This window comes from Hyla sarda, chromosome 8 (assembly GCF_029499605.1).
Source record: "Hyla sarda isolate aHylSar1 chromosome 8, aHylSar1.hap1, whole genome shotgun sequence".
In the NCBI taxonomy this organism is placed as follows: Eukaryota; Metazoa; Chordata; class Amphibia; order Anura; family Hylidae; genus Hyla; species Hyla sarda.
This window is the reverse complement of record NC_079196.1, coordinates 54,010,166-54,027,898: the sequence shown is the minus strand read 5'-3', so window position 1 is coordinate 54,027,898 and position 17,733 is coordinate 54,010,166. Positions and strand designations below refer to the sequence as shown.

The 17,733-nt window shown below is 43.1% G+C and overlaps 1 protein-coding gene and 1 long non-coding RNA gene across 3 annotated transcripts in view; one reads left to right on the top strand and one right to left on the bottom strand.

Annotated features, from left to right (window-relative positions):
* The window catches only part of LOC130285030 (uncharacterized), a 101,011-nt gene extending 97,060 nt beyond the window's left edge, over positions 1 to 3,951 (top strand). Inside the window, exon 4 of the long non-coding RNA XR_008847224.1 lies at positions 3,777 to 3,951. This is a non-coding gene — a long non-coding RNA (uncharacterized LOC130285030). The remainder of the gene's footprint in view (positions 1 to 3,776) is intronic.
* The window catches only part of HAT1 (histone acetyltransferase 1), an 84,824-nt gene that overhangs the window by 24,824 nt on the left and 42,267 nt on the right, over positions 1 to 17,733 (bottom strand). For both annotated transcript variants that reach the window (XM_056536113.1, XM_056536112.1), the window contains exons 5-8: positions 10,542 to 10,721; positions 7,606 to 7,727; positions 6,992 to 7,096; positions 3,958 to 4,064 (exon numbers count right to left, since the gene is read on the bottom strand). In XM_056536113.1, the coding sequence (XP_056392088.1) occupies positions 3,958 to 4,064; positions 6,992 to 7,096; positions 7,606 to 7,727; positions 10,542 to 10,721 (514 nt within the window). The remainder of the gene's footprint in view (positions 1 to 3,957; positions 4,065 to 6,991; positions 7,097 to 7,605; positions 7,728 to 10,541; positions 10,722 to 17,733) is intronic.

The following is a 17,733-nucleotide window of genomic DNA, read 5'->3' as shown; positions in this document are numbered from 1 at the left end:
AAAGTCCATAGTAGTTGTCTAATTTAATGGGGTTATACAGTAAAAGAAAAACAAAGCAATTTTTTTTTCAAAAACAGCTCCACATCTGTTCCCAGGTTGTGTGGGGTATTACAACTTGGCTACATTCACTACAATGGAACAGAGCTTCAGAACCACAACCAACCAACCGACAGGGAACGGTTTTTGAAATAAATTAGCCCTGTTTTTCTATTCCTAGATAACCCCTTTAATATCAATAGTTTATACTAGTGCTGAGCGGTATACCTGTTCATACCGAATAAATACGGATCACATGATTTGGAAGGGGGGGTTGTTAAATACCGTGGAACCACCATAACTTACAAACATACCGTGATACACATTTTTGGTCAGACCGCATTTTTGGTCATCACTTTGTGACTGCTGGGATTCCCACCTAGGCTAAGAATAAAGGGGCTGCTGCACTGTATCCTCTTAAGTTTTCCCTGCACAAGAGTGCTCCTGGTCACACTCTGAAAACGGGCCGTCTGCAGATCCTTGCACAAAGCAACATGCCATCAATTTGCCAAATTAGAATAAACCTTTGAAACTTTCCCAAAAAAAAGAGAGGATGGCTAAGATTAGACATTAGTATTGAGCAATGAAAAGATGAATTATACAGTAATAGAAGTACAAGGTTTCTATGTCTGAACATTTTAGCAATCGGCTATCATTATGTTTTCTTAATCAGAAATGTTGTTAAATCCTTAAATAAGAAGAACATTATTGTCTACTTCAAAAGTTCATACGGGACATTTCTGTGAAGAGAGGGGTAGCACACAATAGAGGTGAGCTCAACTAGACACTTAAGTATCAGTAGAAAATACTAAAGAAGTAACACAGGCCTCAGAGGCTCTTTTGTACAAGAAAAAAAGTCCATTGTCTCCAAGTGTGCTGCCTCAATGTTCTCAATATACCACAAGAAGAAAGTTCAACCTCTTTCCCAAATACGTCCTTACAACTCCTGACGGAGACCTCTAATTACATTAAACCATTCCTAGGCACCGACATACAATTAAGTATTATTCCAGGCAGTCTGGAAGAGAATACCAGGGAAGTTTTCAGAAACAAGAAAAAAAGCACAACTGAAGTGACCACCTTGAAGCAGGGTCTTCTCTAACAGGACCGTCCGAGGGTTCTGGGCTTTATTTCTCAATCTGACTAGTGCAGCATAATCTCACAGAAATAGAACCTACACATCAGGATAAGAGAGCAGTAGAAATGCCTACTATGTCTTCTTGCAGCCAGATGACTTATTAGCAGTAGTAGTAGTAATAATAACAATTAAATAAATTAAAAAAACTTATTTTTGCACATAGGGAAATGTAAGAAGTTTCAATCAATGGGATTCTGGGTGCTGAGACATCTAAGAATCCCATTCATTTGATTAGGACAGTTCACATTCAGCCGGGGTTTCAAGTTGGACAGAGAAGGAACGCATCTTGCTGTGCTCCCTGGTCTGAAGTCCGAAAATAATGTACGCCAGATCCTAAACAACCGATGCCAGCTGATGCATGTTGTTATCCGTTGCGTCAAGTTTTTAGCTGGGTTCACTGACCCGTTTGCCGGACATACGTGAACACAGCCTATAAAAACTAACACAAAAACAATGGGGCAGAAACCTTAACCCCTTAACGACGCAGGACGTATATTTACGTCCTGCGCCGGCTCCCGCGATATGAAGCGGGGTCGCATCACATCGCGTCGGTCCCGGCCCTCATCAACGGCCGGGACCCGCGGCTCATACCACACATCGCCGATCGCGGCAATGTGCGGTATTAACCCATTAGAAGCGGCGGTCAAAGCTGACCGCCGCTTCTAAAGTGAAAGTATCCTGGCTAGTCAGTCGGGCTGTTCGGGACCGCTGCGGCGTCCCTAACAGCTTACAGGACACCGGGAGGGCTCTTTCCTGCCTACTCTGTGTCCGATCGACGAATGACTGCTCCGTGCCTGAGATCCAGGCAGGAGCAGTCAAGCGCCGATAACACTGATCACAGGCGTATTAATACACGCCAGTGATCAGCATAGGAGATCAGTGTGTTTTTTTACAAAATAAAAAAAATAAAAAAAAGTGTTAATAAAGGTCATTTAACCCCTTCCCTAATAAAAGTTTCCCATAAAAAAAAAGCAGTGTAAATAAAAAAATAAAAAACGTGGTATCGCTGCGTGTGTAAATGTCCGAACTATAAAAATATATAATTAATTAAACCGCACGGTCAATGGCGTACGCGCAAAAAAATTCCAAAGTCCAAAAAAACGTATTTTTGGTCACTTTTTATACCATAAAAAAATGAATAAAAAGTGATCAAAAAGTCTGATCAAAACAAAAATCGTACCGATAAAAACTTCAGATCACGGCGCAAAAAAATGAGCCCTCATACCGCCCTGTACGTGGAAAAATAAAAAAGTTATAGGGGTCAAAAAATGACATTTTTAAACGTATACATTTTCCTGCATGTAGTTATGATTTTTTCCATAAGTACGACAAAATCCAACCTATATAAGTAGGATATAATTTTAACCGTATGGACCTACAGAATAATGATAAGGTGTCATTTTTACCGAAATATGCACTGCGTAGAAACGGAAGCCCCCAAAAGTTACAAAAATGGCGTTTTTTCTTCGATTTTGTCGCACAATGACTTTTTTTCCGTTTCGCTGTGAATTTTTGGGTAAAATGACTAATGTCATGGCAAAGTAGAATTGGTGACGCAAAAAATAAGCCACAGTATGGATTTTTAGGTGGAAAATTGAAAGGGTTATGATTTTTAAAAGGTAAGGAGGAAAAAACGAAAGTGCAAAAACTGAAAAACCCTGAGTCCTTAAGGGGTTAAACTAAGTGCTCTGCCCTATTGTGTCAGATTGGCTCTGCTCAGGTCTTGCTTTAGATGTTTTATGGAGCTATAGCACTGAACTCTTGGCTCATTACACTTCCATGCAAAAAAAATAAAAAATAAAAAAGTTTTTTCACAAATCCGTAGTTTGTTCTTCTTTGTCCATTTTGTTAAAGGATTACATTTATTTTGTAGCAGTTTTTGATGATATGCATACTTCTATTTGTGGTCTCAATAACAGCATACGTGCCTAAATCTCGCTGATGCTTTTGATCCAGTGACCTGTTCCAAAAGTTAACGTGATATGGATTAAGTCTTACATGGAACTTTAGATCAGAAGTGGCAGTAAGATTTTAGCACGTATCCTGCCATCAGGACTACAAGTAGAGGCCCACTATGAATACTGTGAGGCATAAACTCGATACTAAACGAAAGGGCAGAGTGGTCCACATTCATCCCTCAATCAATCAAAACGACATTATCAAATGATTAGTGTACTTTAAAGGAAACCAGTCAGGTGCGTCAATAGGTAGCATGAAGGAAACACAGGCCTTCTATTTGTGTAAAGACAGACACCTGACAACCAAGCCCAGATGGGCAAGGAGAAACATGTGGAAAGCAGACTCCTCAGACCCCCACTGAAGGTCCAAAAACATTGACCTGTATATGGAGACAGATTGATGGTAGGGGTAGGCAGACCAACTAAATAGCTGCAGCCTGAAAACCATTTCCTGATGTATTAGGTTGAGAGCTTCATGTTTCCAACCATTATGGATTCTGGAGCTCAATAATCACAATCCTATTTTACAGAATGTCTTTGAATAGAATCAGAAACATTCCCTCTTTCATCACAATATATGATCTAATAAACTGCAAAGGTTAAATAAAAATAAGGTAAAATTATATATTTTTTTCTCTTAAAAGAGATAAAGACAGAAAGTGGAAGAAAGACAACCAGCAACAAGATGGATACAATCATAGAAATCATAAGTGCATTAACAAGAAACCTGAAGATCCGGACAGGAGAAATGACACTGGGGAGTAACGCTATTCAGATGCCAGCAAGACTGCACATGATCATGTACGAAATAGGGGTGCCACAAACCTGTAACATCCAAAATGTTGGGGGAAGTAACATAATATCTGTGAACTGTTTCCAGCAGCTGAGCCCCGTGTCCTTCACCCTGAAATGGAGGCAAAACCAACATCTGGCTGCAAAAGGAAACAAGAAAAAAGGTAAAACTTAAACTTCAAATCCCTTATGTATCAAACACATGTACTGCGACAAATAATACACCAATCAGCCATAACATTGGAAAAACTCATTAGGTGAAAAACATTGAGCATTTTGTGACCATGTCATCTGTAAAGGGTGTGATATTTTAGGCAGCAAGTAAAGAGTCAGTTCTGGAAGTTGAGGTATTGAAAGCAGGAAAAATGGTGTAAGGTTCTGAGCAGCTTTAACAAATGCTAAATTGTGATGGCTAGATAACTGGGTCAGAACATCTGCAGAACAGCAGGTCTAGTGGGGTGTTCCCAGTATGCAGTGTTAAAGCTTTACTGCCATTTAGAACAACTTTTGCCATTTTGCCCCAGTTGAGATAACACTGGGTCTCCATCCTGAGATCCATTTCGATCGGGAGGTTATAAGCTGGTGAAGTGAGTGGCTCTACTCCCTGGCCTGCCGGAAAAACTGAGACCCGATCTCAACTTGGGTAACATGCCAAAAAAGCTTTTCAACAATCATGATGTTTTAATACTTTCAAAAGGGGTCATAAGGATGGACAACTGTTTAACCAGTGACAGGGTCAAGGGTGGCCAAAGCTTATAGCTGCTAATGGAGGGCAAAGGTTAGCCTGTCTGGTTTGATCCCCCAGAAGGGCTACTATAGCACAAACGGCTGAAAAAGTTAAAAGATATGTGGTGTACAACACTTATCCCCTACACCCCCCCCCCCCCCCCCAAATACAGCTCTATGGGAGAGGCCGGGATGCACGAACGCTGTATCTCCACCTCTCCCATAGAGATACATGGAGAAAGGGTGCCGGGCACGGCAGGGGCCCGTACAGGGGATCGCGAGGGGTCTCAGTGTTCGGATAAGTGTAAGGGGGGTAGGGGATAAGTGTTATACACTGCAGATCTCCTTTAAGGCTGGCTATAATAAAAAGGGAGTCAGAAACACCCAGCATGCTGTGCACGGGGCTGGGGGGTCAGAACTGGACCATGGAGCAATGGGAAAAGGTGGCCTGATTTTCTTTTATATCATATGGACAGCCTAGTGCATGTGCGTCACTTACCTAAGGAAGAGATGGCACCACAATGCACTATAGGAAATAGAGAAGCTGGCTGAGGCACTGTAGGGCTCTGGGCAATGTTCTGCTAACTTGACTCCTGGTATTTATGTGGATGTTATTTTAACATGTGCCACCTACATAACCATTGTATGGACTAAATACATCTCTTCATTACAGTGATACAGTGGTCCCTCAACAAACGATGGTAATCCGTTCCAAACGGACCATCGTTTGTTGAAACCATCGTATGTTGAGGGATCCGTGCAATGTAAAGTATAGGACAGTGGTCTACAACCTGCGGACCTCCAGATGTTGCAAAACTACAACACCCAGCATGCCTGGACAGCCGTTGGCTGTCCGAGCATGCTGGGTGTTGTAGTTTTGCAACATCTGGCGGTCCGCAGGTTGAAGACCACAGGCATAGGAAGTAGTACTCACCTGTCCCCGCCGCTCCGGACCGTCACCGCTCATCACCGCTGCCCTGGATGTCACCTTCCATCGCTGTCCCCGACGCTCCAGCAAGGCCTCTGCATCCCCGGCATCCTCGCTCTCCGTCGCCGCAATCACGTCGCTACACACGCCGATCCTATTGGATGACGGGACGGTGTGCGCAGCGACGTGATGGTGACGATGGAGAGCGCAGACGATGGAGGGGATGCCGAAGAGGACGCGCCGGAGCCCCGAGGACAGGTAAGTGATAGTCAGCGGACCACACGGGGCACCGTAAACCGCTATCCGGTGGCAGCTGAAGCAGTCTGCGCTGCCGGATAGCCATTTATGCGATGGCCCCGACATGCAAAAGCATCGTATGTTGATGCTGCCTTCAACATGCAATGGCCTCTGAGAGGCCATTGTATGTTGAAATGATCGTATGTCGGGGCCACCGTAGGTCGGGGGGGGGGGGGGGGGTCACTGTATTGCCTAGTGTCAGTGGCCTCTATCAGCACACTGCAAACATTTTCCAGGAATGGATTTAGGAACATTACAGAGTACATGGAGTTGACTAGGCCTCCAAATTTCCAGATATTCTCTCAAACGCTTGGTAAATTAAAAGGTTGAAATCATTCTGGCCGGTGGCAGGATTCGAATTAAACAAAGTGAAGTCGCAATGCCCTAGACTAGCGCCAAAACTTACGTGATCAGACGGAGTACCTGACATCCCATGCCGGAAGTCCCATAGACTTGAATGAGATGAGATGTCAGGCAGTCCATCTAGTAGTAACCCTTTAAGGCTGGCTTCACACAGGAGTATTACGGCTAAGTATATACATCTGTATTGCATAAGCAAGTCTGGGCCTGAACATGGGTTTGATGACCCAAACGGATCTGTTCAGGTCATCAGACTCGCACCATAACACAAATACATATACATAGCCATATACGCCAAACAATTTTCTGAAGTCCACGCCTCAATGGGTCAAAGCTGTTTTGGAAGCACCGGGGGTATCTACACAGTATTGGGCAGGTGGTTTTATTGTTATGGCTTATCAGTGGGTGAGCATAAAATATTAGTATAGTTAATATTTCAAGCAAGCTCTAGTTTAAATACAAAGTAAATGTTATTTACCTTCTCCTATAGCTCTTATTTTAAAGGCTTTCATTAGTTGCTAAAAACTAATTATTTCACAGGTTACAGAAAATTTTAATGTTACAATTAAGATTCAGCAGAAAAACATTAGTCTGGCTCTGACTGCTCCGCTTCCTTTTTCACCCAGCATCCGCTTGTGTTCAAAATGCTAATCACCATTATAGGTAGAATTGGGAACTTCAGCGAAATTCACTTATAAAACAAAATAAGGAAGGAAAAAAAAAGAAAGAAAAGGCACGTGCATCTCAGGCAATTACCTTACACGTGGCCGGGTTTTGTCTGGGTACACATAGTAATTATAGACTGTCATGTAGCCTACAGTCGCAAAGAGTGTAGTCCCGTCTTTATTGTACTTCTCAAATCTGCAGATAAAACAGAAAGCCAAGCGGGTCAATTACAGGCAAGCTCCCATGCAGGGTCCATTTTCCTTTTCCATTCTCTGCGAGAGTTTCCAGTGTCAGCAAGCTACGCTGTGAGGGCCCAATGGGTACACCTGCTTTATTCTGAATGCACAATTCACTTAATTGGTGAGCTGCAACTTGGATAAATCAGCCCTCTTTGCATCACTTCAGTGCACTTGCCTATTGTGCACAATGAATGGGTGGCAAGTAAAAGGGACACAGGCAAAAAGCTCATTTTACTGTTTAAGCCCACATTCAGCACTCCGACAGACAACAGAGTTTAATTCAGCGCCATTCTGGAGGCCTCCACAAACACAATGAAGGGAAATTGTGAGCCTTGTAAACAATGGTTTGTCTTGCCTGGGAAAAAATTATCATTATACTGTTGCTGTATAATTGGTGTCTACCAATTAAAACTCCAAGCATTGTTAACAGAGGGAAGTCTAATGTCAATTTAGAATGGCACTTACACCAGAAAGTAGTCCCATCGCTCATCATCCACATCAATGTAACTAGCTGTTTCAATGAACCACATCAAGAAGGTCTGGAGCCTTTCGTGGTACTCTCCAAAGCCTGGACAGGTCAAGTCAGCCTAGGGCAAATGTCAAAGTCAGGTGAGGTATAACGTTACTGCAAATAATAATACACTTTTAGGTCAGATATATCCATAGCCATCAGTTGACTTAGCGTAACTAAGGATATGTGTTTACATTTTCATGGCCTCTTTGTAGCCTGGGACTACAGTGATCAGGATGTGGATATGGTGGAAGTCCCACGCAAGTTGAAGGTGGCGTGAAAATTTTAACACATATCCTGCCGCCGGAGCGCAACTTAAGTTACGTTTTAACTGATCGCAAAATGTCCAGCAAATGAAACCTTTAAGAATTGTCTGTTATCACGGGAAGCTGCAGGAGGTTTCACATATCGACTTGCCGCAGCCATGTAATGCTTAAGCCAGATCTTTCAGAGCAGGAATTTCTTTCCATAATGGGTTTTAAGGCTTCAGAACAAAAAACATGCGCTTTTAAGGTCAAATAGATTTGTAAATTACTTCTATTTAAAAATCTTAATCCTTCCAGTACTTATAAGCTGCTGTATGCTCCAGAGAAAGTTACATAGTTACATAGTTAGTATGGTTGAAAAAAGACATACGTCCATCAAGTCCAACCAGGGAAGTTGTGTAGTTCTTTTCTGTCTGTCCACAGTGCTCTCTGCTCTCCAAGTCAGGAACTTTCCAGAGCAGGAGAAAATCCCCATAGCAAACCTCTCCTGCTCTGGACAGTTCCTGACATGGACAGAGGTGTCAGCAGAGAGCACTGTCGTCAGACAGAAAAGAACTATACAACTTCCTCATCAGCTGCTGTATGCTCCAGAGGATGTTGTGTAGTTCTATTTAAAAATCTTAATCCTTCAAGCTGCTGTATGCTCCAAAGTACTGGAAAGATTAAGGTTTTTAAATAGAAGTAATTAACAAAATCGGTTTAACTTTCTGGCAACAGAAAAAAAATTGTTCTCCGCCGGAGTAACCTTTTGAGTTCCCTTGGACTTGTATTGACTAAATGCTTGGTCATTGCTCCAATTATCTCCTCTACACTGTGGCCATTCATAGGAGAAGGAATATTTGGGTGGGAGGTCCCCTGCTGTAACGATAGACAGGAATCATACCACTGCTGATCTAAGACAGACCACTTACTTTAGATATCTGGTAGCTGAACTGAGCCACTCTTGATGGCCCCACCACACACATGCACACTGGGCTCATGGTGTTGGGGGGTAAACAAGTGTCAGAAACCACTGTCTTTAGCTTTATTCCCTTGAGATCGAAAGGATATGCACCGTGCCATCATTATGATAAGTGTACAGCCAAGTGCAGAAATCTTACGCTTGTGATGCACAAGCAAGTTCTGGATAACACTGGAAATGCATGAATGGAGAAAGTTCGGAACGAACTCGAAACGCATTGTATAGTGCTACTATTTGTAAGTGTTTGTAACACCTTTATAATAAACCATTTAACTTGGGGAAGCACAAGGACTGGATATTATTCATCCTATGTACCAACACTGAAAAATAAGCAAGAAAGAAGACTGCACTGGTAGGTTTACCTTTGTTTTTAGTATATATATATATCCATTTATTATGATAAGCAAGCTATTTTAGTGGCTTTATACAGTGAAGTACAGTGGTGCCTCAACATACGATGGTAATCCGTTCCAAATGGACCATTGTTTGTTGAAACCATCGTATGTTGAGGGATCCGTGCAATGTAAAGTATGGGACAGTGGTCTACAACCTGTGGACCTCCAGATGTTGCAAAACTACAACACCCAGCATGCCCGGACAGCCAACGGCTGTTCGGGCATGCTGGGAGTTGTACTTTTGCAACATCTGGGAGGTCTGCAGGTTGAAGACCACTGGAATTGGAGGTTATACCCACGTGTCCCCACCGCTCCAGACCGTCACCGCTGCCCTGGATGTCGCCTTCCATCGCTGGCAAGGCCTCTGCTTCCCCAGCATCCTTGCTCTCCGTCGCCGCCATCACGTTGCTACGCACGCCGCTTCTATTGGATGACGGGACGGCGTGCACAGCAACACGATGACGACGATGGAGAGCACCGACGATGCAGGGGATCCCGAAGAGGACGAGCCGGAGCCCCGAGGACAGGTGAGTGATCGTCAGCGGACCACACAGGGCACCGTAAACGGCTATCCGGTGGCAGCTGAAGCAGTCTGCGCTGCCGGATAGCTGTTTATGTGAAGGCCCAAAATACAAAAGCATCGTATGTTGATGCTGCCTTCAACATGCGATGGCCTCTGAGAGGCCATCGTATGTTGAAATGATCGTATGTAGGGGCCATCGTAGGTAGGGGCACTGTAACTGCTGTCATCTACCAATAAAAGTGTTGTAGGACACTGAACCTTATTTTTAGGCCACGTCTAACACAATGATCAGTATCTACTTAACACAATAAGAAAAGGCCACTTCATTAGAGACAAAGACTTGTTTGTGAAGCATACATCAGTGGGTATCCATTTTAGTCACTGGATGTGTCTGTCATTGGTGACTCAATGCTCCTAACAGATGCTTCTGAAAGGGATAACCCCCAAATAAGTGGTATAGTAGTCATGTGCTCATTTATGCATTCCCACAGATTCAGCCTGAGCTATTTATTATGTAGCCCACACTAGGGGCTTAATGCTCAAAGCCCATCAATCCCATGAACCACTGGACTTTATGCTTTTAACTTTTAACATTTTATTTTTGGTGCTGGATTTATCCACAGCTCAAAGACGTGGTTAGTTGTCATATTTAATTTTTGTGAGTTTTACTTTAATGTAATACACTTCAAATTAAGATGATTTGTTGCCAGCATATATTTCTCTAACCTATGTACAAAGTCCTTACCTTGTGTATCTGATAAGTGATTTCCTCCCCAGCATCTTCATTGTAAACTGTATATGTATGTATTATAGGGCCAAATGGTTTAAAATTAACTTCTTTTTCCAATAATGAAATAAAGTCATCTGTGCCACGACAAAATCCAGGGGGGATGATTTCTAGAATTTTGCTTTCGATGTCATCTGCCTGTTATAAAGATAAATAGTGAAACGTTACAATACTTTAGAGTTCTGATACAGCATCACTACACAACATACTTGTCTAAAACAATATGAATATAAATCAACTTGCATGAAGAGCTGCACGATATATCCCAATTGAATCGTGATAATTAAGGATTGTAATAACGATATCGCTCTTCTCAAAACTTTGCAATTATGCAGGGAGGAGAAACAGTGAGACTCACGCCGGAGGGGCCAGGCAGCACGAGAGTCGCCGATTCTGTCTTCCATGCAGTGCGGTCTGGCCCCTCCTGCGTGAGTCTCACTTTCTCCTCCCAGCAGTGCCCTGCACTGGTAGGAGATTAACTCCACCACGGCTTGCCATCGTTCATATACGACGCAGCCGTGTATCAGGTCTATGAAGCGAGCCCAGGAGCTGAGCTCGCCTCATAGTGGCTAATGCTGGACATAACCAATTCGGGTGATGGCAAGCATTAACCCTTTAGATGCCGAGATCAAAGTTGAGTGCGGTGTCTAAAATGGCGAAAACACATGCCGGTAGCTCAGTGGAGCAGGGTCCTGATCAGCTGGGAGGACAGGAGGAGGTTCCCTACCTGCCTCTTCCAATCAGTGCTCCAATAATGCCGGCAGCCTCAGCAGCCTGTAGTAATGGAGCGCCAATAACATTGGTCAATGTTGTGCTATGGCATTGATCAGGGTCGGTAATCACAACACTGAACTGAAGACACACTGTTTGGTAAAAGAAACAGCCCTATGGGGACTAAAAAAGGGGTGGGGGGGGGGAGAAAAAGATAATAAATGTGAATAAGCCCCTCTCCTAATAAAAATTTTAAAGCACCTTCTTTTTTCCCCATAAAATATTATATTTAGCCACGTGTCTAAATGTCTAAGTATTAAAATATAACATTATTGAAATCTCACGGTCAATGGCATAAATGTAAAAAAATACCAAATACCAGGATTACAAATTTTTAGTCACTTCATATACCAAAAAATAATTAATAAAAAGTGATCAAAAAGTCCAATCAAAACAAAAATGGTCCCGATAAAAACTACAGATCACAGCATGAAAAATAAGACCTCATTCAGCCCTGTATACAGAAAAATGATAAAGTGATAGGGGTTAGAAAAGGATAATTTAAGTACAGTGACCCCCCGACCTACGATGGACCCGACATATGATGAAATCGACATACGATGGCCTCTCAGAGGCCATCGCATGTCGATGTCAGCATTGACATACGATGCGTTTTTATGTCGGGGCCATCGCATTAAGTGCTATTCGGCAGCGCCAAATGCTTAAGCTGCTGCCGGATAGCAGCTTAATGTTCCCCGTGTGGTGCGGTAAGTATTACTTACCCCTCCCCGATGCTCCGGGGTGCCCTCCGGGTCCAGCGCTGGTCTTCCGGTGTCTTCTGGGCCCTCTCCGATGACGTCAATACGCTGCTGCGCACGCCATCCAATAGGAATGGCGTACGCAGCGGCGTAATGACGTCGCTACGCAGGCCCAGTAAGGCCTTGCGGAAGACAGAAGAGGACCGGAGAAGACAGCGGAGGACCGGAGAAGACAGAAGAGGACCGGAGAAGACAGAAGAGGACCGGAGAAGACAGAAGAGGACCGGAGAAGACAGAAGAGGACCGGAGAAGACAGAAGAGGACCGGAGAAGACAGAAGAGGACCGGAAAAGACAGAAGAGGACCGGAGAAGACAGAAGAGGACCGGAGAAGACAGAAGAGGACCGGAGAAGACCAGGAGAGCCCAGCGGAGGCCCGGATCACCATCGGGAGCAGCAGGGACACCATCTCGAGCGGCGGGGACAGGCGAGTACAGCTTCCTATACTTTACATTGCACGAATCCCTCAACATACAATGGATTCGACAAACAATGGCTCGTTTGGAACGAATTACCATCGTATGTTGAGGGACCACTGTATACTGATTTTTACAATAAATTTTAGGTAATAAATTAAAATAAAAGCTATGTGCAGACTATACCAGGCATGTAAAATGTGAAGGAGGAATTAAAGGAGTACTCCGCCCCTAGACATCTTATCCCCTATCCAAAGGGGATAACGTGTCTGATCGTGGGGGGCCCGCCGCTGGCGACCCCTGCGATCCCCCCCTGCAGCAGCCCGGAGGTAAGTTTTCTCTGAGGCTGATGATGGGCGGTGCAGGGAATGGGGCATCATGATGTTACGGACCCGCCCCCTCATGACATCAAGTCCGCACCCTCAATGCAAGACTATGGAAGGGGCGTCACGCCTGCACCGCCCATCATCAGCCTCGGTGAAAACTCTGCTCCGGGCTGCTGCAGACGGGGATTGCGGGGGTCCCCAGCAGCAGGCCCCCTGCGATCAGACATTTTATCCCCTATCCTTTGCATAGGGGATAAGATGTGTAGCGGCAGAGTACCCCTTTAAGCTAGTTTCTCCCCATTTCGTATCCTATCCCCCCCTTTTTGGGGGTGAAATAGGGAAAATGGGACCATTTACGTTTTATTGGGGGAGGGGGTTTTTCACATTTTTTTACTTTATTTTTATACTTTTTTTACTTTTATTTTTACACTTTAATAGTCCCCATAGGGGACTATTTATAGCAATCACTCGATTGCTAATCCTGTTCAGTGCTATGTATAGGACATAGCACTGATCAGGGTTATCGGTCATCTTCTGCTCTGGTCTGCGGGAAGGCAGATCAGAGCAGAAGACGCCGGGAAGGGAGGGGAGCCAGGTGAGGGGACCTCCGGCTGCCGTGCAGGATGATCGGATCGCCGCGGCAGCGCTGCGGGCGATCCGATCATCCATTTTAGTGGCCGCGATGCTGCAGATGCCGTGATCTGTATTGATCACGGCATCTGAGGGGTTAATGGCGGACATCCGCGGGATCGCAGGAGTCCACCATTACGGGCGGGTCCCTGGCTGCGATCAGCATCGCTCCGATGCTCGCGGTTATGCTTAGGACGTAAATGAACGTCCTGGTGCGTTAAGTACCACCTCACCAGGACGTACATTTACGGCGCTCGTCGTTAAGGGGTTAAAGAAGTCTGCATATAACCTCAGTGGCACTTGTGTTCATTGGCTATGCCCACTTTCACAAATCAATTTTTCTTTTCTTATCCATCCAATGCAGTAAAAATGGCTTGCATTTAGGATCCAAGCTGTGCTGGCATGACAAAATCATTTTACAATGGCTCCAGTCAGCAATGGACTCCACTGACTTTTACTGGAACCCATCATGGTTTTTGTCACAGATGCTCTACGTGCAGCACTACATGCAGCAGTATTCTTGCAATCAAGAACAGAGGAAACCGAGAAAGGGTCCGTGTGAACGCACTGCAAGCTAAATAAAAATGTGCACGCACTGCAAACAAAATAAAATATAGACAGTCTACAATATACAGCTGTGACATATCAAGATACCACATTTGTCAATATAAATGAATGGTAAGGAAAGGGGTACTATGAGGGGGGGAAAAAATTAAAGAGCTCTAGTCTCACCCTATTCAAGCAAGGACAGGTGCAATCCCACTGGTGACAAAGAGGAATATGTAATCATATAATAGAGCAGGGACTAAAAAAGTCAGAAGGGGGGGGGGGCAGTCCCTAAAAGCTTGTTTAATAGAATTTTACATAAAAAATAACACATTGCATTTAGGAAGACTGGAGAGCAAGTCAAGATCTCCAATTTAGGATTACAAGGAATTACAAGTTGTGAAAACGGTTGTTTTTATGCAGATTTCCAACAATAAAAAGAGGAAATCCTCTCAGACAAATCGTAATCAGAGATTAGACGTAAGCTTGTTAAACAAGCGCCGTCTCCCTGTAGACTGTCAGCTGAGCAGACTCCATATTCCTTTACAAATCCCCTAGGGCCACTTGAATGAATACATTTACTACTTATCTTAAACCATGAATATTTGATGAACTTTCACAATAACATATTACTGCTTCTCACCAGGCAATAAAACACAATGAATTGGTCTCAACTTAACAAAAAAGTGCCCCCCTCAATGTAGTCCCTAAAAGCCTAGCAGTCTATGGAACAAAAATGAGCTTGCACCCCTATTCAGGGACTCTCTGTTCTCACTGTGTATGGGAGGGCAGTGAAACAATGGAGCCAGGTTTTTACTCAATGGAGTCTACATCGCGTTTGGCTGAAATGTTTGTATTGTATCTATTTCCACAAGGGCTCACACAAGAACACTCTGTGTTCACTGGCTAAGAAACCCTTTCACACCGTTTACATGCATGATGAGTATTAGTTCAGAACCCACACTCTTGCCGCTCGCCATTCACACAGGGAAATTAAGATGCTTAGGACAAAAATACGCTACAAAAGGCTAATACAACATGCTACTAATTCCTGTCCTTTCAACCATTATCCCCTAGTTGAGGCAATGCACCTGCAGATGAATAGCACTTATATCGGCATTCACTTACCCCTGTAAGTTATTGCCGGAGAAAGGAGAGACACGCTTTTGCCTTTCCTAACTCTGGCCAGTTTATTACTACAGAAGTGGGAACAATAAACAGCTAACCGATGACCCCGCACTTTTAGATTCTCTATGAACATTTCAAACAACGTCAATTTGTTTTCTTTATCTACACAATTTACAAGTTGCATTGATGTAATGATATCATACAAAACTAGTGGCTGTTTTAGCACTCTATATTACTACTATGATAATGTCAATTAGGTGTTTTATTACACTTCATATAGTTACTGTGTTGGAAAACATACATAAATACAAACTGTACAGTAAACTGAAAGGCTATTAAAAGAAAGGGATTAGCCCATAAGAATACATCTTAACATAGACTGCAATTCTAACATATTAAGGCCACAATAGGGAGAAAAACGAGAGCTGGAATCTGTTTAGTCAATGAAAAGTGAATAATATGGACAAAACAAATTGACACAAAACTTTAAACATACTGGAGCAGATTTTCAAATCCTAAAGGTATGTTGACACAGGGTAAATTAATAAGTAAAGTTTCATGTGAATTTAACTAGATTTGGAACAGAACTGCAATTCTGCATGGATTTTGCATCAAAAATTGACATGTCAGCAGAATTCAAATCTGCGTCACATTTCCACATGAACAGTACCGTGTGTGCACATGGTCCCAGATTCATATAAAAATCAATGAGACTCGCATTTCATGCAGATTCCACCATGTTAAATTACTCAATGTAGACATACTCAGTGTGACCGTGCAGTCAGAGCAGGAAGTCTCACTATGCACTAAACTGATCAGTACTGTGTGAGAGACTTTTGACATCATCTAATGTTATGCCCCCTCCTGGTTGGATTATTTGACACCAATATTGTATGGCACAGTTCTGGTGCATGGTGTGGCACACCAAACCCCACCCCATTCTGCCAAGCTACCCCCATCTATAAGCCATAACCCCTTGTTAAACAAGGTGCAAAAAAGCATTATAAAGGCAGTACTCAAGTGAGGCGTGCACCTCTCAATAAACCCAACGCAGCTGATGAATTTTTCCATAAACCTCCCCCTTCACCAATGTCATAAAATGAAGGGTAAAATGTCACAAAAAATAAGCCCTCATATGGCTCTTTCAATGGAATAAAATGGCGGATCTTAAAAAGATAAGGATGGAAAAACATAGGCAAAAAAACAAAATCACTGCAGAACTAAGGGGTTAATTAATATCAAGAAAATTATATATAAAAAATAGTTCAGTAGCAGACCAAAGTAGGAGCCAAAATAAACTTGTAGAAAAGAAGTGCCAATTGTGTGTGTGATAGGATTAGGACGTCAAAAAATAATCCAAGTTGTGAAGAAAAGGGATGTAGAGCTTAAAGGAGTAATCTGGCACGCACTTTTCTTATTTTATCAGGTCCGGGCTGGCAAAAAAAAAAAAAGAATACACTTTCTCTTGCCTGCCTACGTGCCCCCGGAGCTCCGGTACAGGTGTACGGTCACCGGGCTGTTTGCTTCTTACTTCCTGTTAGCCCGGCACGTCACACGGAGCTTCAGCCTATCACAGGCCGCAGCGATGTCCCGCCTCGGCCGGTGATAGGCTGAAGCTCCATGTGACGTGCCGGGCTAACAGGAAGTAAAAAGAATACAGCCCGGGGACCGAACGCCTGTACCGGAGCTCCAGGGGCACGTAGGCAGGCAAGAGAAAGTTTTTCTTTTTTTTTGCAGCACGGACCGGATAAAATAAGAAAAGTGCGTGCCGGACATCTCCATCTCCAACTCCATCTAAATAGATCAGTGTTCTAACTAAACAACAATTTAACCCCTTAAGGACTGAGCCCTTTTTCACCTTAAGGACTCTGCCATTTTTTGCAAATCTGACCACTGTCACTTTAAACATTAATAACTCTGGAATGCTTTTAGTTAACATTCTGATTCCGAGATTGTTTTTTCGTGACATATTCTACTTTAACGTAGTGGTAAAAATTTTTGGTAACTTGCATCCTTTCTTGGTGAAAAATCCCAAAATTGGATGAAAAATTTGAAAATTTTGCATTTTTCTAACTTTGAAGCTCTCTGCTTGTAAGGAAAATGGATATTCAAAATAATTTTTTTTTTTTATTCACATATACAATATGTCTACTTTATATTTGCATCATAAAATTGATGAGTTTTTACTTTTGGAAGACACCAGAGGCTTCAAAGTTCCGCAGCAATTTTCCAATTTTTCACAAAATTTTTAAACTCGCTTTTTTTCAGGGACCAGTTCAGGTTTGAAGTGGATTTGAAGGGTCTTCATATTAGAAATACCCCATAAATGACCCCATTATAAAAACTGCACCCCCGAAAGTATTCAAAATGACATTCAGTCAGCGTTTTAACCCTTAAGGTGTTTCACAGGAATAGCAGCAAAGTGAAGGAGAAAATACACAATCTTCATTTTTTACACTCGCATTTTTGAATTTTTGCAAGGGGTAAAAAGGAGAAAAATTTTACTTGTATTTGAAACCCAATTTCTCTCGAGTAAGCACATACCTCATATGTATATGTAAAGTGTTCGGCGGGCGC